Source organism: Scyliorhinus canicula, chromosome 14 (assembly GCF_902713615.1).
Source record: "Scyliorhinus canicula chromosome 14, sScyCan1.1, whole genome shotgun sequence".
Classification (NCBI taxonomy): Eukaryota; Metazoa; Chordata; class Chondrichthyes; order Carcharhiniformes; family Scyliorhinidae; genus Scyliorhinus; species Scyliorhinus canicula.
Genome location: NC_052159.1, coordinates 4,005,758 through 4,031,040, shown reverse-complemented (window position 1 = coordinate 4,031,040; position 25,283 = coordinate 4,005,758). Strand labels below are relative to the sequence as shown.

The following is a 25,283-nucleotide window of genomic DNA, read 5'->3' as shown; positions in this document are numbered from 1 at the left end:
AACCATTTAGGACAGAGATGAGGAGCAATTTCTCCTCCCAGAGAGTGTTGAGCCTGTGCAATTCGCTACCCAGAAAGTAGTTACGGTCAAAATATTGTATGTTTTCAAAAAGGAGTTAGATATAGCCCTTGGGGCGGAAGGGACGAAGCATTTGGTGGGAAGGCGTTGGATGATTAGCCATGATCATAATGAATGGTGGAGCAGGCTCGAAGGGCTGAATGGTCCCCTCCAGCTCCCATGTTCCAAGTTACCTGACTGCTGTGCGAGTTTGCATGCCTCGCTGATCCGCTGCCCCGTCAGGTAGCTGAAGACAGCGTCCACGTGGCTCTTGTGACGCGAGATCGCAACCTCCTCCTCGATGCGCTCCTCCGCAACACGAGACAGCCAGCGGGAGAACGCCCTCCTGCGCTCGAGCTGCTGGACGTACTGACTCGGCTGTGAAAAGCTGCCGTCCAGTTCCTTCAGGTGTCCCCAGATGGCCTCGCTCAGCGTCCACGCCAACGACCAACTCCTCACAATACCTGCAACACAGTTGCACTTATTTAAATGAAAAGAATAAATTGAAAGGGGTTCAAAGACCCACTCTGGCTAGAAATAAACACCGGAACAAAGGAGGAGTTATTTCCTAGAAACATCGTCCAGGGCTTCAAAACTAAAGATTAAGCTCAGCCTGTTCCCAAATGCTGGGCAGTGCAGCCCTCTTATCAAAACTGCTATTTAGGTGTGTGGGGGGCGTAGGACTAGACTGGCAGCAAACAGGTTTCCTTTCTGACAGCGACATTAATGAAGTGGCTGGGTTGTGACAATACTTTTAATGTTGCTGCTGAGACCGTGACCCCACAATTTCAGACCCAGAGTTGAGAGAGTGACCCACTGTGCCACAGTTAACCATTTTTATATGAACTGATGGGTTTGAGACTTGGGAAGTGTAGCATTGGTGGCTAGTTTGCCAGACGGCAGCTCCACAAAGCCCCATGTACTATTACAACCTGTCATACGAGGAGATTGGACAGCTGTCTAAATCATTGGTTACAGAAATGAATTTTAAATGGAGCCTTTCTTAAAGGAATTCTAGAATTTACAGTGGAGGCCATTCTGCCCATTGGGTCTGCACCAACCCTTGGAAGGAGTACCCTAATTAAGCCCACACTTCCACCCCGTCCCCGTAACCCAATAACCCCACCTAACCTTTTTGGACACCAAGGCCAATCCACCTACTTTGGACTGTGGAGACACGGGGAGAACGTGCAGACTCCACACAGACAGTGACCCAAGCCGGGAATCGAACCTGGGACCCTGGAGCTGTGAAGCAACAGTGCTAACCAATCTGCTAATGTGCCGTTGAAGAATGACTGAGGTTGAATGAATGTTAGCAAGTATTGTTTCTACTGATTGGTGGCACAAATTGAGAAGTTGTATTCATGTTCATATTCAGCAGTACGGTGGCACAAAGGTTAGCACTGGTGCTTCACAGCGCCAGGGATCAATTCTGACCTCGGGTAACTGTCTGTCTTGACAAATACATGAATAGGATGGGACTAGAGGGATATGGACCCCGGAAGTGTCGAAGATTTTAGTTTGGACGGACAGCATGGTTGGCGCAGGCTTGGAGGGCCGAAGGGCCTGTTTCTAGGCTATACTTTTCTTTGTTCTTTGCATGGAGTTTGCACTTTCTCCCCGTGCCTGCGTGGGTTTCCTCCGGGTGCTTTGGTTTCCCCCCACAGTCCAAAGATGTGCAGATTAGGTGGATTGGCCAGATTAATTGCCCCTCAGGGTGGGGTTGCAGGAATAGGGCAGGGGATTGGGCCTAGGTGGTTAGTCAAAGAGGTCGATGCAGAATTAAATGAGCTGAACGGCCTCCCTCTGCACTGTAGGGATTGGATTCTCTGCAGTACTTATTACATAATGTAATATCCAAAGCCATTTCACAGGAGTATTATAATAAAGTACAACACCGAGCCACATCAGATCAGCCAAATGACAAAAAGCTTGGCCAAAGAGACAGTGAGACTGGAATCGGAGGAGCACACGCGATCTCGGACGCTTGTGCGGCTGGAGGGGATTACTATAGAGGGGAGAGGGAGGGCAGAGGCCATGGAGGGATTTGGAAACCAGGAGGAATTTTAAAATGGAGGCCCAATTCCATTCTTCAATTACCTTCCGTCTCCTCGCTCTGGTCTTCAGTCGCTTGGATCCAAGCTGCATATTTGTGCAAGGCTTCCACTCCCTGTTCAGGTTCAATGAAGGGCAGGTCATCCTCAATCCCCACCTTGCTGTATTGCAGAGCAATCTCCAACTGCTCCGTGTACAGGCACACATCTGGTCTTGATCGCTCTTCCTTCAGCATTACCTTCTCCAGGTGCACCTTGAATGGAAGTTCGGAGACACTGTCGAGTCCAAACACACAGTCACAATTCAAAGCCTGGCCAGAAACTGTTTACTCGCTATAAATCCTACTCCCCAGTCATTTATTTCCCTTTTTCCCCTGAAGGTCTGTGACCAATTCCACAGGCTCCTCGATCAATTCTGGTCATCCTGACCAGCCAATCCACACCTGGATCTTGGTTCCCCGAGCACATCCCATATGGAGAGGCAAGGAGTTCACGGCAGTTATGTCATTGCCCACTTTACAGTTCCTGTATCAAACTACCTAATATACCGTGGACAGTTTTGCCAACTTATACAGTCCTTGCTCAACATAAATAAAAAATACCTCCCCTATCTGGACAGTGCGGGGTGATTGATCACAATAGTCAAATGCAGAAAAGTGGCATATGGAATTTAACCCTGAAACGTGCGAGGTGAAACACTTTGGAAGGAATAATGTGACAAGGAAGTATTCAATGAACGGCCCGACATTGGGAAGTTCAGAGGAACAAAAAGGACCTTGAGTGTTTGTCCATAGATCTCTGAAGGCAGAGGGCAGGTTAATAAGGTGCTGAAAATGGGACACTCTCCTTTATCAATCGAGGCATAGATTACCAAAGCAGGGGGTCATGTTGGAGTTATATAGACTTTTGGTGAGGCCACAGCTGGTGTGCTGTGTGCAATTCTGGTCGCCACATTCCAGGAAGGATGTGATTGCACTGGAGGGGGTGCAGAGGAGATTCACCAGGATGTTGCCTGGGATGGAACATTTAAGGAGAGGTTGGATAGGCTTGGCAACGAAAGGGAGAAGTAATAAGTCGCACACAGTCTTCTGCTATGTTGCACCCCTTCCACTAGTCGGCACGGGTTGGTTGCACTGAAAGAGTTGAACCCGGTACTTGATTCCCTGTCGGGAGGAAGCTGTGTACCCCCCATCAATCACACCGAGCCCACACCACGGAATGCAGCCCAGACAGTGTGCCAAGGGTTGGCATACACCACCTTAGACCAGAACAAAGCCCCCTGGGCACAACGAGCTAACAGCTAACTTGCCATTGTCTACTCGACTGCAGAGTACTGTGTACTAGTATGGTATAACTCATCCCACAATAAGTCTTGCAACACCAGGTTAAAGTCCAACAGGGTTGTTTCAAACACTAGCTTTCGGAGCACTGCTGAAGAAGGAGCCGTGCTCCGAAAGCTAGTGTTTGAAACAAACCTGTTGGACTTTAACCTGGTGTTGCAAGACTTCTTACTGTGCTCACCCCAGTCCAACGCCGGCATCTCCACATCATCCCACAATGTTAGTGCTCTCTGATCAACTCAACTCCCCTGCCTCCCAGTCCTTAGCAACATCCCGCCCCTTCACATTGGAGAGAGATCGCAACAGGAAAGCTCCTCGAGAAGGTTTGCATGAACCCAAGCCTGCCGCTACACACCGACTGAACTAATTCACCAGCTGCTCACCTTGCATCACGCCAAGATGACGCCATCACCGTGCCAAGGATTAACAGCAGAGTCCAAGGAAGCAGGAATGGAACCAACATCCCACCATTAAAAACCACTGCCCTCCTCACAAATCCCACAGCCCGTCCGCCCGCCTTCAACCTGCCGCACCAACATCTGGCAGGCCTCAACCATTCCTGCACTGGCCGAGGCCTTTGGGCAGCAAATTGGCACAAGTGGAGCCTTGGAGGCAACCCAGGCTGTGGCGCACCCCACCCCCCCGATCAACGACTCAATCACCGAAAACCGGCAACTGACAAAATTCAGCGGTGAGCTCGGACAGCTCCATTTAGCCATTGTGGAAGCTATTGCCTGGCTTGACCATCACTGCAGACACTGAAAGAAAACAGCTAACCTGGTCAAGTCGCCTTCCTGTTGCCCGTGGAACCTTGAACAACTGTCTGCAATATTTACCATCATGATCAGATTCCTCCCTTCCTTCCCTCCCAAGTGGCCACAGTGAAAGGGTTTTTATAACATAGAAAGAGGCCCGTCGGTCCATCAAGACCGCGCCAGCCATCAATCACCGATCTATTCTAATCCCATTTTCCAGCACTTGTCCTGTAGCCTTGTGTTGTGACATTTCAAGGGCTCATCTAAATGTTGCCTTTGCTCCTCTGGTTTCAACATTTGTGCTCCAGATTTTAGGCCATAAAATATTAGGCCATTCTGCTTAATAGCATAGTGGTTAGCATAGTTGTTTCACAGCTCTAGGGTCCCAGGTTCGATTCCTGGCTTGGGTCACTGACTGTTCTAAATTGCCCCACAAGAGGAAGCCTCAGCTCCGTGTCTACTTTATCCATACCGTTTATCATCTTATACACCTCAATTTGATCTCCCCTCAGCCTTCTAAACTCTTGGCCTAAACTGTTCCATCTCGCTTCATACGCCACACCCCTCCTCTCTGGAATCAATCCAGAAAACCTCCTGACATGTTTGGCCAGACACCACAGCAACCAACATCTCACGTCTCTAACACAGTAATACAAAATAACCGAGCTACATCAGGTGGCTAAAAGCTTGGTTTTAAGAAGCATCTTAAAGAAATAGAAGTGTGACATTTGGGGAGAGAATTCAATGTTAAATGCCAAGCAAACTGAAGGCAGAGTTGCCAATGGTGGAGTAAAGGTGGTTGTTTTTGGGGGGGGGGGGGGGAAAGCAGAAAGGGTAGAATTGAATGAGCACAGGAGCAGCACAATGGCGCAGTGTTTAGCACTGCCTGCCGCACGGTACCGAGGTCCCAGGTTCGATCCCGGCCCTGGGTCACTGTCCGTGTGGAGTTTGCACATTCTCCCCATGTCTGCGTGGGTTTCGCCCCCACAACCCAAAGATGTGCAGGGTAGGTGGGTTGGCCACGCTAAATTGCCCCTTAATTGGGAAAAAAAATGAATTGAGCACTAAGAGAGAATTGAATGAGCATTATTCTATGAGAGCCGGAGGCAACAACCCCATTAATTGTCTGGCTGAGCACCAAAGTTCAAATGAATATTGACACTTTACAACCACACACAAAAACCCTGCAATTTCCATTACTTACTGTTTGATCTTTGCTGGTTTTGGAAAAAAGTTGTACTCCATACTGCACGGATCAGGATCGTCCACTACCACAGAGCTCAGCTGCTTCCCACTGTGACAGAGTATGCAATTGGGTGCCCAGCCCACCCGGAACGAACGGCCAGTGAAAAGGGCCATGTCCATCAGCAGCTTCCCTTTGCCATTGGTAACCGACTGATCCATTGGCACCAGCCTCTGCTGTCGCCGAATTCCGACCGTCTTCAGCTGCACCTCAGGGTGCTGGCTGGATATGGCAAACGTGGAGGGCAGCTGACCTGCAACCGGCCAAGAGTGAAGCAATGGTGAGCGGAGAGCCTCCACGCTGGCGGAAGATCGAAAACCCGCCGAATCCTGCTGCTCGCTGCTAGGCAGAAGTGATTTGGCAAAGCTGCAATTAAACAGGCCTCCACCTGAAACAAATTCAATGAGAGGGTAAGTGAAATATCCGGTCTTACAATCACCTTACAAAGGGAGTGGCAGAAACAGAATGACAATGGCTACAATGTATGTCCCAACAACCAAAGATCCGCATTATACCAAGTCAGGAAATTCAATTCAATAACATGAAATGTGGCGCACTGTTGTGATAATTGAACTGTATCTAACCCCATGTCGTGCCTATTGGTCTGCAGAAAATATCATATTGTACCAAAGTAATTCTCTCTTTCCTCTGTCCCCATCAAACTCTACCAGGGCAGGTACAGCACGGGGTTAGATACAGAGTAAAGCTCCCTCTACACTGTCCCCATCAAACACTCCCAGGACAGGTACAGCACGGGGTTAGATACAGAGTAAAGCTCCCTCTACACTGTCCCCATCAAACACTCCCAGGACAGGTACAGCACGGGGTTAGATACAGAGTAAAGCTCCCTCTACACTGTCCCCATCAAACACTCCCAGGACAGGTACAGCACGGGGTTAGATACAGAGTAAAGCTCCCTCTACACTGTCCCCATCAAACACTCCCAGGACAGGTACAGCACGCGGTTCGTAGAATATAATCCCGACAGTGCAGGAGGCCATTTGGTCCATCGAGTCTGCACCAACCCTCTGAAAGAGCACTCTACCCAGGTCCAATCCCCACCCTATCCCAGTAACCCCACCTAACCGTTGAACACTAAGAGGCAATTTATCATGGCCAATCCACCTAACCCGCACGTCTTTGGACTGAGGGAGGAAAGCGGTGCACCCGGAGGAAACCCACGCACACATGGGGAGAACGTGCAGACTCCACACAGACAGTGCTAACCACTGTGCTGCCCTCCCAGGGAAGGTACAGCATGGGGTTAGATACAGAGTAATGCCCCTTTGAACTGTCTCATCCTTTGAGCAGCATTTCTGCCGAACTCGTGTGAGAATGCCAGGCAGGCACTATTGTCAGTCTGTGCCATCATCTCTGCTCAATTGTCCCAATCTTAAAATAGCATTTACCCAAGCCCCTTGATCTTTGTGTGGTTTGCCGTGGTAATACCCTCGTGCAATTCTCTTCAGTTGGGCGCTGTACATAACGCTGATCCTGCATTCCATCCATTTCCTCATCTTCGCTAAACAGAGAGGCCTTCATTACCTGGAGGAGCATAGAGCACAGAAAACAGGCTTGCATTTTAAGTTTCTGATCATAAGTTCAATAACTTCACTGAAGCTGGAACAAGTATGGTGGCATTGTGAACCCGCAATCCAGAAAGCATGGGTAAAATCACACCAGGCAGTTTGAGATGTTGAATTTTTATAAAAAGCTGGGATCAATAAACATGACCATGACGTTATCATAGAACATACAGTGCCGAAGGAGGCCATTCGGCCCATCAAGTCTGCACTGACCCACATTAAGCCCTCACTTCACCCTATCCCCGTAACCCAATACCCTCTCCTAACCTTTTTTTTGGAAACCAAGGGCAATTTATCATGGCCAATCCACCTAACCTGCACATCTTTGGACTGTGGGAGGAAATTGGAGCACCGGGAGGAAACCCACGCAGACACCGGGAGAACGTGCAGACAGTGACCCAGCGGAGAATCGAACCTGGGACCCTGGCGCTGTGAAGCCACAGTGCTAACCACTGTGCTACCATCAGATTGGCATCAAACCCCAAGTATCTCACACTACTTTCCTTTCTTCCTTCCTCGAGGGAAAGAAACGCTTGGTCCTTAACTGGTCTGGGGCTGCATACAACTTCAGTTCAACACCAAATGGCTGACACTTAGCTGCCCTTTGAAGTGACTAAATTACTTAATTGAATTAAAACAAAAAGGCTCACCGTCACCGTCTCAGGGCAATAAAGGATGGGCATGAAATGCTGGCCTTGTCAGAAACACCCACATCTCCAAAGCAAAATAAAAAGAAATGGCTAAAATAAAAGCAAGTTTCTGCAGATGCAGGAATCGGAAACAAAAACAGAAAATACTGGGAGGAAAACAGCAGGTCTGACAGCATCCATGGAGAGGGAACAGAGCTAACGTTTCCAGACCCTGGATCAGAGCTGTCCTCTCTCCACGGATGCCCTCCGATCTTCTGAGATTTTCCAGCGTTTTCTGGTGCGATTAAAAAAGGAAATGGCTTTGTTAAAAACGATTCGGTGACCGTCACAAAGGCCAACTGAGAAAGCCAACATGAAGGCAGATAAAGCCACAACTTTTCTCACCAGACACGCATGTTTCAGCAAAGCCTCACCATAATCTGGTGTAGGAACAATCTTCCCCCCAGCCTCCATCTGTTAGGTGAATTGGACATTCCGAATTCTCCCTGTGTATCCGAACAGGCGCCGGAATGTGGCAACTAGTGGATTTTCACAGTAACTTCATTGCAGTGTTAATGTAAGCCTACTTGTGACAATAAAAATTATTATTAAGTGGGGATGATTGCGGATGACGGCACACTATTTAGCACCGTTCACGACTCCTCAGATAATGAAGCAGTCCATGTCCAAATGCAGCAAGACCTGGACAATATCCAGGCTCGGGCCTGACAAGTGGCAAGTTACATTCACGCCACACAAGTGCCAGGCAATGATCATCTCCTATAAGAGAGGATCTAACCATCGCCCTTGACATTCAATAGCATTACCATCACTGAATCTCCCACAATCAACATCCTGGGGGTTACCATTGATTAGAAACTGAACTGGACCAGCCATATTAATACTGTACTGCGGCTACCAGGGCAGGTCAAAGGCTAGGAATTCTACAGCAAGTAACTCACCTCCTGACCCCCCCAAAGCCCGTCCACCATCTACAAGCCACAAGTCAGGAGTGCAATGGAATATTCTCCACTTGCCTGGATGAGTGCAGCTCCAACAACACTCAGTAGGCTCAACATCATCCAGTCCAAAGCAGCCCCTTTGATTGCTCCCCCTTCCACAAACATTCAAACCCTCCACCACCGACGCACAGTGGCAGCCGTGTACACCATCTACAAGATTCACTGCAGGAACTCACCGGTTCCTTATACAGCACCTTCAAAACTCACGACCAGTACCATCTGAAAGGCCAAGAGCAGCAGATACCTGGGAACCCCAACACCTGGAGGTTCCCCTCCAAGTCACTCACCATCCTGACTTGGCAACATATCACCATTCCTTCACTGTCGCTGGGTCAAAATCCTGGAACCTGCTCCCCAACAGCACAGTGGGTATACCTCAAGGACCGCAGTGGTTTAAGAAGGCAGCTCACCACCACCTTCTCAAGGGCAACTAGGGATGGGCAATAAATGCTGGCCTAACCAGCGACACCATCCTGTAAATGAATTTTTAAAAAATTGCCACATCAAAGGTTATTGCCGAAAATAAAAGCTCATGGTGTAGGGGATAATATATTGACATGGATGTAAGTTTGCACAAATGGGTCATTTTCAGGTTGGCAAGATATAACGAGTGATGTGCCACAGGGATCAGTGTTTACAATTTATTTAAGTGACTTGAACGCTAAATTTGCCGATAGGCAGGAGAGTAAATTGTGAAGAGAATAGGAGGTTACACAAAGATATAGACAGGTTAAGATTATGGGCAGAGAAACAAAAAAACAGCAAATGGAATATAATGTGGGAAAATGTGAAATTGTCCTTCTTAGCAGGAAGAATAAAGGAGAAGATGATCTAAATGGTGAGAGATCGCAGAGCTCGGAGATGCAGAGGGATCTGGGTGCCCTTGCGTGTGCAAAAGGCTCGAATGCAGGTACAGCAACTAATTAGAAAATCCAATGTTACCATTTACTGCGAAGGGGACTGAATAGGATAGTAAGGAGGTTCTGCTTCAGTTGTACAGGGCAATGGTGAGACCACATCTGGAGAACTGTGTACAGTATCAGTCTCCTTATTTAAGGGTGGCTGCAAAAGCATTGGAAACAGTTCAATGCAGGTGTACCAGACTGATACCTGGAATGGGCGGGTTGTCCAGTGAGGAAAGATTGGATTACATCCGCTAGGGTTTAGCAGAGTAAGATGTGGCTATTTCCAAATTTGCAGATGAGACAAAGCTGGGTGGGAGGGTGAGCTGTGAGGAGGATGCAGAGATACTCCAGTGTGATTTAGACAAGTTGAGCGAGTGGGCAAACGCATGGCAGATGCTGTGCAATTTGGATAAATGGGAGGTTATCCACTTTGGTAAACTATGCACTCTTGCAGCAAACAGGAATAATCAACTTTTGGAGTTGTTCTGCTTCCTGAAAAGACGGTGGAGGCAGAATCTTTGAATATTTAAGGCAGAGGTGGATAGATTCTTGGTAAGCAAGGGGGGGGTGATAGGTTATCCGGGGGTGGGGGTGTGAGAGAGAGGCAGGATGCGAATTTGAAGTTACTACCAGATCTGCAATGATTTTACTCAATGTGGATCAGGCTCAAAGGGTTGAATGATCTTCTCCTGCTCCTTGTTCACACGGTATGCATTTCACCCCCAACATCAGGGGTACCACAGCAGTCACACCTGACCCGGCCCCCAGCACTGTGTCACTCACAGATAGCTCATTACCTGAAGAGAGTGGGGGTTGATGCCCAGGCTGGACGCAATGTTGCTGGATGCTGACACCGGGTCCTGTTCCTCTGTGATGTCCTCGTCCAAGAAACTGTCCGGCACTGGCTCCTGTGTGATGTCAGCCATGTCGCTGTCGAGCTCGGCCACACGCCCCATGTGCTGCATCAGAGTCTTCTAGGGAAATATCAGGCTCCGTTAGACTATTAAAAGCAGCCGTGCATCAGAGCTCAGGCTCAAATCAGCAAATTTAAACCAATCCAAGCCCGAAGATTGAGGAAGGAAAGAGCAAGATAATTAAATTCCCATTTCAGAAAAAATAATGAAATTGTTCACTTTTCTGTAAGTGCCCCATACATCTCAGGACATTAAACTCCTTAAAACCACTGACTACATTTCAAAAGAATTTTAATGTCATAATGTTGAAAACATGGAGATTTATACACAGCAAGATCCCACACACAAATGCAATAACAACTAGAGCAGTGTTTTCAGTCATGTTGGGTAATGGATAAATATGGGGCAAAGACCAGGAAGACCTCCTCTGGCTCTGCTTCAAAACAGTGCCCAGAGACCATTTACATCTACCTGGAAGGGCAGAGTGAGCCTCAGTCTCACTCTCCTGGCACAGCACTCTGTGTTATCGATCAGTCAGGAGGCTATTGGGCTCATAGAGCCTGCACGACAGTCTGAAAGAGCACCCTACAAAAGCTCAATTCCCCACCATATTCCCGTAGCCCCAGCTAACCTACACATTCTTGGACACGGAGGGCAATTTAACACGGCCAACCCACCTCATCTAAACATTCTTGGACACGGAGGGCAATTTAACACGGCCAACCCACCTAACCTGCATATTTTTGGACTGTGGGAGGAAACCCACGCAGACATGGGGAGAAAGTACAGACTCCGCAGACAGTCACCGGAGGCCAGAATTGAACCCGGATCCCTGGTGCTGTGAGGCAGCAGTGCTAACCACCGTGCATATTTGCGAAGTCAGCCTGAATTAGGTGCTCAAGTCTCTGAAGTGGGACTTGAACTCTCAACCCCGCAAAGTGGTTAGCACTGTTGTTTCACAGCTCCAGGGTCCCAGGTTTGATTCCCCGCTGGGTCACTGTCTGTGTGGAGTCTGCACATCCTCCCCGTGTCTGCGTGGGTTTCCTCCGGGTGCTCCGGTTTCCTCCCACAAGTCTCGAAAGACATTAGGTGAATTGGAGATTCTGAATTCTCCCTCAGTGCCAAACAGGCGCCGGAATGTGGCGATTAGGGGCTTTTCACAGTAACTTCATTGCAGTGTTAATGTAAACCTACTTGTGACACTAATAAAGATTATTATTATAACCTTCTGACGAGGCGAGTGTGCTAACCGAGTGATGGCTGACACAGCAGGAAGGCTGAAGCATTGGTTTTTATTTGCTGGACTTTTCTGTTGGGGTCCTGTGCCTGGGAAAATTAGATCAGCAAGACTGCAGCATCCAACATGGATCTGAATTTCACAGTCCATGCTGTATAACGGTACGTCAATGGGGTAGAGATAAAGATCAGCAAGGAATAATTGAATGGGGGAGGCTGCCAGACCGGGAGTTTGACCGTCGGGTGTCCACATTGGGAAGGAGGTGCATGTAGACCAGCGGTAGAGTTTGTTGTGGCGTTACCTCCATGAGCTGGGTGACCGGCTTGCAGACAGGTCCTGCCTGCTCAGTAGGAAGAGCCACCGTTTTCATCTTCTTTGTTTCAGCCTTTGAAGGCAGCTCGCTATCCTCCTCATCCGAATCCTGCAGTCCGTACTTGGAGAAATGTGTCACCTGGAACAGGGAATGCAGGAATTAAATGATTAGCTCCAAGTAGCTGCTTTTAGTAAGTTGTTTTGCAAGGAAGGGCATGTCCTACCATTGTGTTTGACATTATTTAAGAGCCGTGCAGCCACTGGAGGCTTCAGCTAATTGCGATGCTAAAACAGAATTACATTTCCATAGGGCCTTTCGCAACCTTGGAACAACCCAAAGCATTTCACATCCAATCATGTACTTTTGGAAGCACAGTCACAGTCACCATTCTAATGTAGCAAACAGTGGAATATGCCCAAAGCAAGAGCACACGCACAGACGTGGTGTATAAATGAGATACCGGATAGCCTGTTTTATTGATAGTGGTCGAGAGATAAATATTAGTCAGACGACAGGAGAACAGTCTGTCTTTCTCAACAGTGGTTGTTGGATCTTTCACATCCACTGGGGCTGCACGTTAGCACAGTAGTTAGCACTATGGCTTCACAGCTCCACAGTCCCAGGTTCGATTCCCAGCTTGGGTCACTGTCTGTGCGGAGTCTGCACGTTCTCCCAGTGTCTGTGTGGGTTTCCTCCGGGTGCTCCGGTTTCCTCCCACAAGTCCCGAAAGACGTGCTGTTAGGTGAATTGGACATTCTGAATTCTCCCTCGAACAGGCGCCGGAATGTGGCGATGAGGGGATTTTCACAGTAACTTTGTTGCAGTGTTAATGTAAGCCTACTGGTGACAATAAAGATTATAATATCATTATTACCCACCAGAGAACAGATATGGCCTTAGTCTAATCTTTGAGTGTAAAATTACACCTCCAACTGTGCAGCACTGGCTCAGTGCTGGCACCCTGGATAATGATCTCAAAGCACTGAATCCACAACCTTCTGAACCGTAAGAACATAAGAACTAGGAGCAGGAGTAGGCCATCTGGCCCCTCGAGCCTGCTCCGCCATTCAATGAGATCATGGCTGATCTTTTGTGGACTCAGCTCCACTTTCCGGCCTGAACACCATAACCCTTAATCCCTTTATTCTTCAAAAAACTATCTATCTTTATCTTATAAACATTTAATGAAGGAGCCTCAACTGCTTCACTGGGCAAGGAATTCCATAGATTCACAACCCTTTGGGTGAAGAAGTTCCTCCTAAACTCAGTCCTAAATCTACTTCCCCTTATTTTGAGGCTATGCCCCCTAGTTCTGCTTTCACCCACCAGTGGAAACAACCTGCCCGCATCTATCCTATCTATTCCCTACATAATTTTATATGTTTCTATAAGATTCCCCCTGCATCCTTCTAAATTCCAACGAGTACAGTCCCAGTCTACCCAACCTCTCCTCATAATCCAATCCCTTCAACTCTGGGATTAACCTAGTGAATCTCCTCTGCACACCTCCAGTGCCAGTACGTCCTTTCTCAAGTAAGGAGACCAAAACTGAACACAATACTCCAGGTGTGGCCTCACTAACACCTTATACAATTGCAACATAACCTCCCTAGTCTTAAACTCCATCCCTCTAGCAATGAAGGACAAAATTCCATTTGCCTTCTTAATCACCTGTTGCACCTGTAAACCAACTTTGTGACTCATGCACTAGCACATCCAGGTCTCTCTGCACAGCAGCATGCTTTAATATTTTATCATTTAAATAATAATTCCATTTGCTGTTATTCCTACCAAAATGGATAACCTCACATTTGTCAACATTGTATTCCATCTGCCAGATCCTAGCCCATTCACTTAACCTATCCAAATCCCTCTGCAGACTTCCAGTATCCTCTGCACTTTTCGCTTTACCACTCATCTTAGTGTCATCTGCAAACTTGGGACACATTGCCCTTGGTCCCCAACTCCAAACCATCTATGTAGAAGGATGGGTGAGTAAATTTGCAGATGACACTAAAGTCGGTGGAGTTGTGGACAGTGCAGAAGGATGTTACAAGTTACAGAGGGACATAGATAAGCTGCAGAGCTGGGCTGACAGGTGGCAAATGGAGTTTAATGCAGAAAAGTGTGAGGTGATTCATTTTGGAAGGAATAACAGGAAGACAGAGTACTGGGCTAATGGTAAGATTCTTGGTAGTGTGGATGAGCAGAGAGATCTCTGTGTCCATGTCCATAGATCCCTGAAAGTCGCCACCCAGGTTGAGAGGGTTGTTAAGAAGGCGTACGGTGTGTTAGCTTATTGGTAGAGGAATTGAGTTTCGGAGCCATGAGGTCATGTTGCAGTTGTACAAAACTCTGGAGCGGCCGCATTTGGAGTATTGCGTGCAGTTCTGGCCACCACATTATAGGAAGGATGTGGAAGCATTGGAAAGGGTACAGAGGAGATTTACAAGGATGTTGCCTGGTATGGAGGAAAGATCTTATGAGGAAAGGCTGAAGGACTTGAGGCTGTTTTCGTTAGAGAGAAGAAGGTTAAGAGGTGACTTAATTGAGGCATACAAGATGATCAGATGATTAGATAGGGTGGACATTGAGAGCCTTTTTCCTCGGATGGTGATGTCCAGCACGAGGGGACATAGCTTTAAATTGAGGGGAGATAGATATCAGATATCATTAGGACCGATGTCAGAGGTAGGTTCTTTACTCAGTAGTAAGGGTGTGGAATGCCCTGCCTGCAACAGTAGTGGACTCGCCAACACTAAACGCATTCAAATGGTCATTGGATAGGCATACGGATGATAAGGGAATAGTGTAGAGGGATTTTAGAGGGGTTTCACAGGATGGCGCAACATAGAGGGCCGAAGGGCCTGTACTGCGCTGTAATGTTCTATGTTCTATGTAAATTGTGATCAATTGTGGGCCCAACAATTGTGGGCCTGAGGGACACCACTAGCTACTGATTGCCAACCAGAGAAACACCCATTAATTCCCACTCTTTGCTTTCTATTAATTAACCAATCGTCTATCCATGCTACTACTTTACCCTTAATGCCATGCATCTTTATCTTATGCAGCAACCGTTTGTGTGGCACCTTGTCAAAGGCTTTCTGGAAATCCAGGTGTACCACATCCATTGGCTCCGTTATCTACTACACTGGTAATGTCCTCAAAAAATTCCACTAAATTAGTTAGGCACGACCTGCCCTTTATGAACCCATGCTGCGTCTGCCCAATGGGACAATTTCTATCCAGATGCCTCGCTATTTCTTCCTTGATGATAGATTCCAGCATCTTCCCTACTACCGAAGTTAAGCTCACTGGCCTATAATTACCCGCTTTCTGCCTACCTCCTTTTTTAAACAGTGGTGTCACGTTTGCTAATTTCCAATCCACCGGGACCACCCCAGAGTCTAGTGAATTTTGATAAATCATCACTAGTGCATCTGCAATTTCCCTAGCCATCTCTTTTAGCACTCTGGGATGCATTCCATCAGGACCAGGAGACTTGTCCACCTTTAGCCTGCCCATCACTACCTCCTTAGTGATAACAATCATCTCAAGGTCCTCACCTGTCATAGCCTCATTTCTATCAGTCGCTGGCATGTTATTTGTGTCTTCCACTGTGAAGACCGACCCAAAAAACCTGTTCAGTTCCTCAGCCATTTCCTCATTTCCCATTATTAAAACTCCCTTCTCATCCTCTAAAGGACCAATATTTACCGTAGCCACTCTTTTTTGTTTTATATATTTGTAGAAACAATGGCCCAATCCTTTTTGTATAACGGAGACTGTGAACAGGAGAAAGACCCAGATTTTTCCCGTTCTCCTGTGCCTCTTCAGCTATAGGTGAAGGCAGTCAATCAATGGTAATATCACATGGTCTGGACATCACACATTAGCTACACTGGCTTAAGTGCAGCTTCACTTTGGTCAGCACTTGGCTCAGAAGATGGACAGGGAGGGAGTAGAGAGATGGAGACAGGAGTAGCGGAGACAGTGGGAACAGGATGGGAACAAGCATGCAGGAAAAGTCTCTCAAAAGGAGGCAGAGCGTTGCACAAGCTGCACTTTGCTGTTAGTACAGCCGTGGCGCAGTGCCTTGTTAAAACAATAGGCAAGAGCCAGACAGTGAAACCTGTGGATTAAACACTTTGGGGACTGGTATCAGCTTTCTTTGCAGGTCTCGGGTTTTCAAAATGGTATTGGATGTACTGTGGAACAGGGAGTCCTTTAATCAGCTTCCACTGCAACAGAAAAGCCCCTCTACCAGAAATCGGGCTGTGCAAACATTAGACCATAAGACATAGGAGCAGAATTAGGCCACTCGGCCCATTGAATCTGCTCTGCCATTCAATGGTGGTTGATATTTTTCTCATCCCTATTCTCCTGCCTTCTCCCCATAACCCCTGATCCCCTTATTGATCAAGAACCTATCTATCTCTGCCTTAAAGACACTCAGTGATTTGGCCTCCACAGCCTTCTGCGGCAAAGAGTTCCACAGATTCACCACCCTCTGGCTGAAGAAATTCCTCCTCATCTCTGTTTTCAGGGATCGTGCCTTTAATCTGAGATGGTGTCCACCATTCAATCACAGAGTTCTGACCCATCCGCTGTGGATGGTGAAGAGTTCGCCATTTCACCAAACCCACTGCAGCCTCACATTAACCGCTCACAACTCGCACGTGAGATTTTGGGAGTAGACAAGCAGAAACTAAGTTAACCGTGTGGGGTGAAACATCAGTGACCCAGACTGACGTCTGAGGTCGAGCACTTTGCAATGGGTTGTGTTCCACATTTCCAGTTGTAGAAGTTACCCAGTGCATCGAAGGCTCTTTGTAATTGGTTTCAGCGTGCCTCTTGTATATTTTACCCTGCAAGCTGTTTGAGTCCCAGCACGCTTTTGTGTACGCAGGATTCACTGTACCATCCAGGTAGTGCCACTCGGCAACAGGCAGTGAGATGGGAGAAAGGGACAAAAGTGGAACAAAGCAGGTGCGGGGAGAAAGGAAATTTTTATACAAAGAGCAAAGCAGGCAGGTGCAGAACCAAAACACAGTCCGCAACCTTGGTTAAACTGGGAGCCAGCATTCAAACCTGGTCGATTCAGTACAATGCACAGAAACAGTGGCTTGGGACCCACCGATACTTTCTCACAAGTAGACAGGTGAAGGAACAGCAGAGGATGGAACACAGGGGAGGTCAGTCCTTACCTCAAATACCCAGGAGCCAGTCTCAGACCTATATTCCAGGAAGCGGGCGCCCTGCTTCCGTGATGAACTCTCCAGCCTCTCCTCGAAACCCATCTCCATGAGGCGCTCGGGTGACTTAATCAGGCAGCGAGTGGTCTTATCAGTCGGCCAGACGCCATCCAAGGTTACTTCAGCTCGCCTTTTCAGGGTAAGGGGAGAGGGTGGGGGCAAAGAGATGGGAGAGAAGGGGAGGGGGAGGGAGGAGGGGAGGGAGGGAGAGAAGGAGAGAGGAGCTATCAGCGTGAATTTCTGTCCCTGATTGCCATCATGCAACTCTTGCCCAATCTCAATGCAAACTCAGGATGCAGCTCCAGATAACGATGTCCACTTACAAAAAGTATTGTACAGTAGTCCCCCGTTATACCGCGCTCCGCAATACCGCGGTTCGCGATATACCGCGGGGGGGCTTATGGACCCCAACTGGGTGGACCTGCGGGTGTTGGGGGAGAGAGGAGGGCCCTGCGGGTGTTGGGGGAGAGAGGGGGGCCCTGCGGGTGTTGGGGGACGGGGGAGGAGAGGGGGCGAGCCGGAGGGTGTGGGGAGGGAGCGAGCCGGAGGATGTGGGGGGAGAGGGGGCGAGCCGGAGGGTGTGGGGGGGAGAGGGGGCGGGCCGGAGGGTGTGGGGGGAGAGGGGGCGGGCCGGAGGGTGTGGGGGGAGAGGGGCGAGCCGGAGGGTGTTGGGGGGGGAGAGGGGGCGAGTCGGAGGGTGTGGGGGGAGAGGGGTCTAGTTGGAGGATGTGGGGGGAGAGGGGGCAAGCCGGAGGAAAAAAAAAAGAAATTGACACTGCCGGCTGCTCTCTCCCTCCAATCAGAAACATTAAAACTTAAAAGTTGGATTGGAGGGAGAGAGCAGCCGGCAGTGTCAATTTCAGCGGCCGGCTGATTTCAGTGAGAGCAGCTTCCTTCTCCGGATCAAAGTGAGCCGGCCGCTGAAATTTTAATTGGATCCACGATGGGGGTTTTAAATTTATTTAAAAATCTATGCTAGCGCTTCCCATTGTGAGTCTACGGGGGTCTGACCTCTCCCCCCGCCCCCCGCAGACTCACAATGGGAAGCGCATGCATAGATTTTAAAATAAATTTAAAACCCCCATCATGGATATCCGCGGCTCGGATACAACGCGGGTGGCTGTCTTGGACCCCAACACCCGCGTTATAAAGGGGGACTACTGTATTTATAAAGCCTACATTTTTTTTCTTTTTTTAAAATTTTATTTTTTTAAAATAAAATCTGCCTTCCGCAGAATCACTGGATGCTTCAAAGTTCTTCACAGCCAACATACTACTTTTGAAGTGTAGCAATGAAGATTGAACATTTCACACAAAGAATGGGCTATTTGGCGACTGGGGCCCAGGGAACTGCACCCCAACTAAAGCTCTCACTTGTGGACGTGATTTACTGGAATGGTACCATGGACCTGGGTCCTCAGTTATATGGGGTACATCAGAAGTTGGTCCTGTTCTTCTCAGGACAGAGAAGCTTGGGGGTTTTGACAGTCTTTCCTAAGCGATTTCTGCTGGCAGGATTGTTGGGAACCAGAGGACAATTTAAGGGAACGAGCAACATAACAAAGCAATGAGGATTTTGTTTTCACGTCGAGTTTAGCGCCGGAATATGGCGACTAGGGGCTTTTCAAAGTGACTTCATTGAAGCCTACTTGTGACAATAAGCGATTTTCATTTCATTTCATTTGTTTGTTACAAGCTGGAATGCACTGTCTGAAGGGGCAGTGCGATTGGAGATTCAAAATGCAACTTCCAAAAAAAAAAATAGAACTGGATAAATATTAGAAGTGGTTAGGGTTCAGAAGTTAGCTGACCCACGGAAGTACAATGGAGGACGGTTCGCGGCTGGGAGGGTTCCTAGCCTGGGGGGGGGGGGGGGGGGGGGGGGGGGGGGGGAAAGGGGAATACTGGGTTGCTGCTGGTAGGGTCAAGAAGGAGCTGGTGGGGGCTGGGGGGACAGAGGTGAGGGGTTGTCGTTATGGGGACTGGGTCGGGCAGGGGGTGCTGGCCTGGGGCGGGCAGTCGACGGGCTATGGCTAGCCGACGGGGGAGGGGGACGGGACGCCCTCTGATCCGGTTGGTCACCTGGAATGCGAGAGGGTTGAATGGGCCGGTGAAGCGGTCGAGGGTACTGGCTCACCTGAAGGGGCTAAAGGCAGATGTGGCAATGCTTCAGGAGACCCACCTGAGGGTGGCGGACCAGGTCCGCCTGAGGAAGGGATGGGTGGGGCAGGTTTTCCACTCTGGGTTAGATGTGAAGAACCGGGGAGTGGCGATTCTGGTGGGGAAAAATGTGTTGTTTGAGGCATCGGAGGTGGTGGCGGATAAGGGGGGTAGGTATGTGATGGTTAGGGCAGGCTACAAGGAGAGAAGGTGGTACTGGCTAGTGTGTATGCCCCAAATTGGGACGATGCGGGCTTTATGAGGCGTATGTTGGGACGGATCCCGGATCTGGAGGCGGGAGGTCTGATCATAGGGGGGGACTTTAATACGGTGTTGGATCCTTCACTGGATCGGTCCAGCTCTAGGACGGGTAGGAGGCCGGCGGCGGCCAAGGTACTGAGAGAGTTTATGGATCAGATGGGTGGAGTGGATCCATGGAGGTTTGTGAGGCCGAGGGCACGCGAGTACTCTTTCTTCTCCCACGTGCATAGGGTCTACTCTCGAATAGATTTCTTCGTGGTGAGTAGGGGACTGATTCCGAGAGTGGAGGAGGCCGAGTATTCGCCATTGCAATCTCCGACCACTCTCCGCATTGGATAGAGTTGGAGATGGGGGAGGTGCAGGACCAACGTCCGTTGTGGCGGCTGGATGTGGGGTTGTTGGCGGAGGAGGTGGTGTGTAGGAGGGTCCGGGCAAGTATTGAGGGGTACCTTGAGGTGAATGATACGGGGGAGGTTCAGGTGGGGATGGTCTGGGAAGCACTGAAGGCAGTGATTCGTGGGGAGCTGATATGAACCACACTGCTGGGGGTCCTTGTCCTTCTTTAAAATTAACGAGATCAGCGCCCGCGACATCGTCGGGGGCAAAGTCCCCCCATACCACGCTTTGTTGAGTGCCCGCACCAGCAAGGGGCCCACTAGGTCCACAAACTTTTTATAAAATTCCACCGGGAACCCATCCGGCCCCGGTGCCTTCCCTGACTGCATCTGCCCGATCCCCTTAACTAGCTCCTCCAGGATTTGGTGAAGGGTTCATTAGATGGGTACGGCTGCTGTATGAGGCCCCGATGGCGTGCGTGGCCACGAATAGGAGGAGGTCGGAGTACTTCCGGCTTTACCGAGGGACCAGGCAGGGTTGCCCCCTGTCCCCCTTGTTGTTTGCACTGGCAATCGAGCTGCTGGCGATGGCGTTGAGAGATTCAGAGAGGTGGAGAGGCTTGGTGCGAGGTGGAGAGGAACATAGGGTGTCGTTGTATGCCGACGACCTGTTACTGTATGTGGCGGACCCGGTGGGAGGGATGCCGGGGGTGATGGAGTTGCTCGCCGAGTTTGGGACCTTTTCAGGTTATAAATTAAACTTAGGCAAGAGCGAGGTGTTTGTGGTGCACCTTCACAAGCATAACTTCACCAGACTTGTAGATCAGATGGAGGAGGAGTTCAAGAGGTGGGACATGCTGCCATTGTCGTTGGCGTGGAGGGTACAGTCCGTTGAAATGACGGTGCTTCCGAGGTTCTTGTTCCTCTTTCAGTGCCTGCCCATCTTTATCCCCAGGGCCTTCTTTAGGAGAGTGACTAGCAGTATCTTGGGCTATGTGTGGGCACATGGGACTCCGAGAGTGAAGAGGGTTTTTCTGGAGCGAGGAAGGGATAGAGGTGGGCTGGCGCTGCCCAACCTTCTGGGGTACTATTGGGCAGCCAATGTGTCAATGGTGCGTAAATGGGTGATGGAGGGGGGAGGGGCGGCGTGGAAAAGAATGGAGATGGCGTCATGTAGAGGTACGAGCCTGGGTGCCATGGTAACGGCACCGTTGCCGCTCTCCCCTAAGAGGTTTACCACGAGCCCGGTGGTGGCGGCGACCCTAAGAATCTGGGGACAGTGGAGACGGCATCGGGGGGAAACAGGGGGCTCGATGGAGGCTCCACTGGGTGGCAACCATCGGTTTATCCCGGGGAACACGGATGGGGGATTCAGGGGTTGGCAAAGGGCGGGCATCAGCAAATTGAGGGACCGGTTTATTGGCGGGAGGTTTGCGGGCCTGGTGGAACTGGAAGATAAATTTGGCCTTCCCCAGGGGAACATGTTCAGATACCTGCAGGTAAAGGCGTTTGCTAGGCGACAGGTAGAGGGATTCCCTTTGCTGCCCTCGCAGGGGACGATGGACAGATTGCTTTCGGGGGTGTGGGTAGGAGAGGGGAAGGTGTCTGACATCTATAAGGTAATGCAGGAGGTGGAGTCGTCGTCAGTGGAGGAGCTGAAGGCTAAATGGGAGGAGGAACTCGGGGAGCAGACAGAGGACGGGACTTGGGCGGATGCCTTGGAGAGAGTCAACTCTTCCTCCTCATGTGCGAGGCTTAGTCTCATCCAATTTAAGGTGCTGCACCGGGCCCACATGTCCGGGACTAGGATGAGTAGGTTCTTTGGGGGTGAGGCCAGGTGCACCAGATGTTCGGGGAGTCCAGCGAACCACTCCCATATGTTCTGGGCATGCCCAGCCCTGGAAGAATTCTGGAAGGGGGTGGCGGGGACGGTGACGAGGGTGGTCGGATCCAGGGTCAAACCAGGGTGGGGACTCGCGATTTTTGGAGTTGCGGTAGAGCCGGGAGTGCAGGAGGCGAAAGAGGCCGGTGTCCTGGCCTTTGCGTCCCTAGTAGCCCGTCGAAGGATTCTGTTACAATGGAAGGATGCAAGGCCCCCAAGCGTGGAGACCTGGATCAGTGACATGGCGGGATTTATAAAATTGGAAAAGGTCAAATTTGCCCTGAGAGGATCAATACAAGGGTTCTATAAACGATGGCAGCCTTTTCTGGACTTCCTGGCTCAGAGATAGGTAACTTGGTCAATAGCAGCAGCAACCCGGGGAGCGGGGGGTGCATTATTGTAGTGTTTATTCTGTAACTTTATAGTGTGTTAATTTGCATTGTTAAAATGCTGGGTTGTTCATGGAGATGGGGGCGAATGTATATGATTGTTAATATTATTGTTATTTTCGGTATTTTACTAAGGTGCGTCAATGTTGTATAAAATCAAAATTTTTCAATAAAAATTATTTTTAAAAAAAAGTTTAAAAAAAAGAAGTGGTTAGGGTTATTTGAAAAAGGTTGGCGAATTAACTATTTGGATAACTGCTCTTCCAAAAAGCCAGCACTGGCACAATGGGCCAAGTGGCCTCCTGTTCTTAATAATAATAATAATAATAATAATAATAATAATAATAACTTATTGTCACAAGTAGGCTTCAATGAAGTTACTGTGAAAAGCCCCTAGTCGCCACATTCCGGCACCTGTTCGGGGAGGCTGGTACGGGAATTGAACCCCCGCTGCTGTCTTGTTCTGCATTGCAAGCCAGCTATTTAGCCCACTGTGCAAAACCAGCCTCCAAGGTATTATTGCATCTTAACGTGCCAGACGAGGAAACAGAAGCTCTCAAGTAATAACCCCCATCAAGGTATTGGTGATGGAGCTGTACTAACTGAATGCACTGCAGAGATCACACAAACAAAGCGATGAATATTTAAATACCATGGCACTGAACACAAATAGGCATAGAAATGCTGAGGTTTTGCCATAGCTATTAGTGTTGCATGTGGCTGTGGACATCCCACTAGAGAAAGACGACTAGAACCATGGAAAGGGAGCAGAGAACATTCAAGAGAATTTGACTGGATGAAGAAAGATTCAATGAATGGAGAGGGGAATTCTAATTGCGGATGAGGGGGTTAGCACCAAGAGGTTCCTTGCACTGCTTGGTGCAGTAACTAGAGAGCACACAAATGAAATAACTTACACTTGTATTGCACCGTTAACATATCAAAATGCCCCAAGCCCCTCCTTTATGGAACAGTCATAGTACAGGTGGTGATAGGGGAATGATGTAGATCAGTGAGTACAGGGGGATAGGGGAATGATGTAGATCAGCGAGTACAGGGGGTGATAGGGGAATGATGTAGATCAGTGAGTACAGGGGGAGATAGGGGAATGATGTAGATCAGTGAGTACAGGGGGTGATAGGGGAATGATGTAGATCAGTGAGTACAGGGGGTGATAGGGGAATGATGTAGATCAGTGAGTACAGGGAGAGATAGGGGAATGATGTAGATCAGTGAGTACAGGGGGAGATAGGGGAATGATGTAGATCAGTGAGTACAGGGGGTGATAGGGGAATGATGTAGATCAGTGAGTACAGGGGGTGATAGGGGAATGATGTAGATCAGTGAGTACAGGGGGATAGGGGAATGATGTAGATCAGTGAGTACAGGGTGATAGGGAAATGATGTAGATCAGTGAGTACAGGGGGATAGGGGAATGATGTAGATCAGTGAGTACAGGGGGATAGGGGAATGATGTAGATCAGTGAGTACAGGGTGATAGGGAAATGATGTAGATCAGTGAGTACAGGGGGATAGGGGAATGATGTAGATCAGTGAGTACAGGGTGATAGGGAAATGATGTAGATCAGTGAGTACAGGGGGTGATAGGGGAATGATGTAGATCAGTGAGTACAGGGGGATAGGGGAATGATGTAGATCAGTGAGTACAGGGTGATAGGGAAATGATGTAGATCAGTGAGTACAGGGGGTGATAGGGGAATGATGTAGATCAGTGAGTACAGGGGGTGATAGGGGAATGATGTAGATCAGTGAGTACAGGGGGATAGGGGAATGATGTAGATCAGTGAGTACAGGGTGATAGGGAAATGATGTAGATCAGTGAGTACAGGGTGATAGGGAAATGATGTAGATCAGTGAGTACAGGGGGATAGGGGAATGATGTAGATCAGTGAGTACAGGGTGATAGGGAAATGATGTAGATCAGTGAGTACAGGGAGAGATAGGGGAATGATGTAGATCAGTGAGTACAGGGAGAGATAGGGGAATGATGTAGATCAGTGAGTACAGGGGGATAGGGGAATGATGTAGATCAGTGAGTACAGGGGGAGATAGGGGAATGATTGAGATCAGTGAGTACAGGGGGATAGGGGAATGATGTAGATCAGTGAGTACAGGGAGAGATAGGGGAATGATGTAGATCAGTGAGTACAGGGAGAGATAGGGGAATGATGTAGATCAGTGAGTACAGGGGGAGATAGGGGAATGATGTAGATCAGTGAGTACAGGGTGATAGGGAAATGATGTAGATCAGTGAGTACAGGGAGAGATAGGGGAATGATGTAGATCAGTGAGTACAGGGAGAGATAGGGGAATGATGTAGATCAGTGAGTACAGGGGGATAGGGGAATGATGTAGATCAGTGAGTACAGGGGGAGATAGGGGAATGATTGAGATCAGTGAGTACAGGGGGATAGGGGAATGATGTAGATCAGTGAGTACAGGGAGAGATAGGGGAATGATGTAGATCAGTGAGTACAGGGAGAGATAGGGGAATGATGTAGATCAGTGAGTACAGGGGGAGATAGGGGAATGATGTAGATCAGTGAGTACAGGGGGAGATAGGGGAATGATGTAGATCAGTGAGTACAGGGAGATAGGGGAATGATGTAGATCAGTGAGTACAGGGGGAGAGAGGGGAATGATGTAGATCAGTGAGTACAGGGGGAGATAGGGGAATGATGTAGATCAGTGAGTACAGGGAGAGATAGGGGAATGATGTAGATCAGTGAGTACAAGGGGGTGATAGGGGAATTATGTAGATCAGTGAGTACAGGGAGAGATAGGGGAATGATGTAGATCAGTGAGTACAGGGAGAGATAGGGGAATGATGTAGATCAGTGAGTACAGGGAGATAGGGGAATGATGTAGATCAGTGAGTACAGGGGGTGATAGGGGAATGATGTAGATCAGTGAGTACAGGGG

General features: G+C 49.0%; 1 protein-coding gene across 9 annotated transcripts in view; it reads right to left on the bottom strand.

Annotated features, from left to right (window-relative positions):
* The window catches only part of nup98 (nucleoporin 98 and 96 precursor), a 126,345-nt gene that overhangs the window by 25,433 nt on the left and 75,629 nt on the right, over positions 1-25,283 (bottom strand). For 8 of the 9 annotated variants that reach the window (XM_038819057.1, XM_038819054.1, XM_038819056.1 and 5 more), the window contains 7 exons: positions 17,266-17,443; positions 12,044-12,193; positions 10,389-10,565; positions 6,859-6,994; positions 5,411-5,837; positions 2,158-2,387; positions 252-521 (listed from right to left, as the gene is read on the bottom strand). In XM_038819057.1, the coding sequence (XP_038674985.1) occupies positions 252-521; positions 2,158-2,387; positions 5,411-5,837; positions 6,859-6,994; positions 10,389-10,565; positions 12,044-12,193; positions 17,266-17,443 (1,568 nt within the window). The remainder of the gene's footprint in view (positions 1-251; positions 522-2,157; positions 2,388-5,410; positions 5,838-6,858; positions 6,995-10,388; positions 10,566-12,043; positions 12,194-17,265; positions 17,444-25,283) is intronic. The other variant, XM_038819059.1, reaches the window with a different exon arrangement.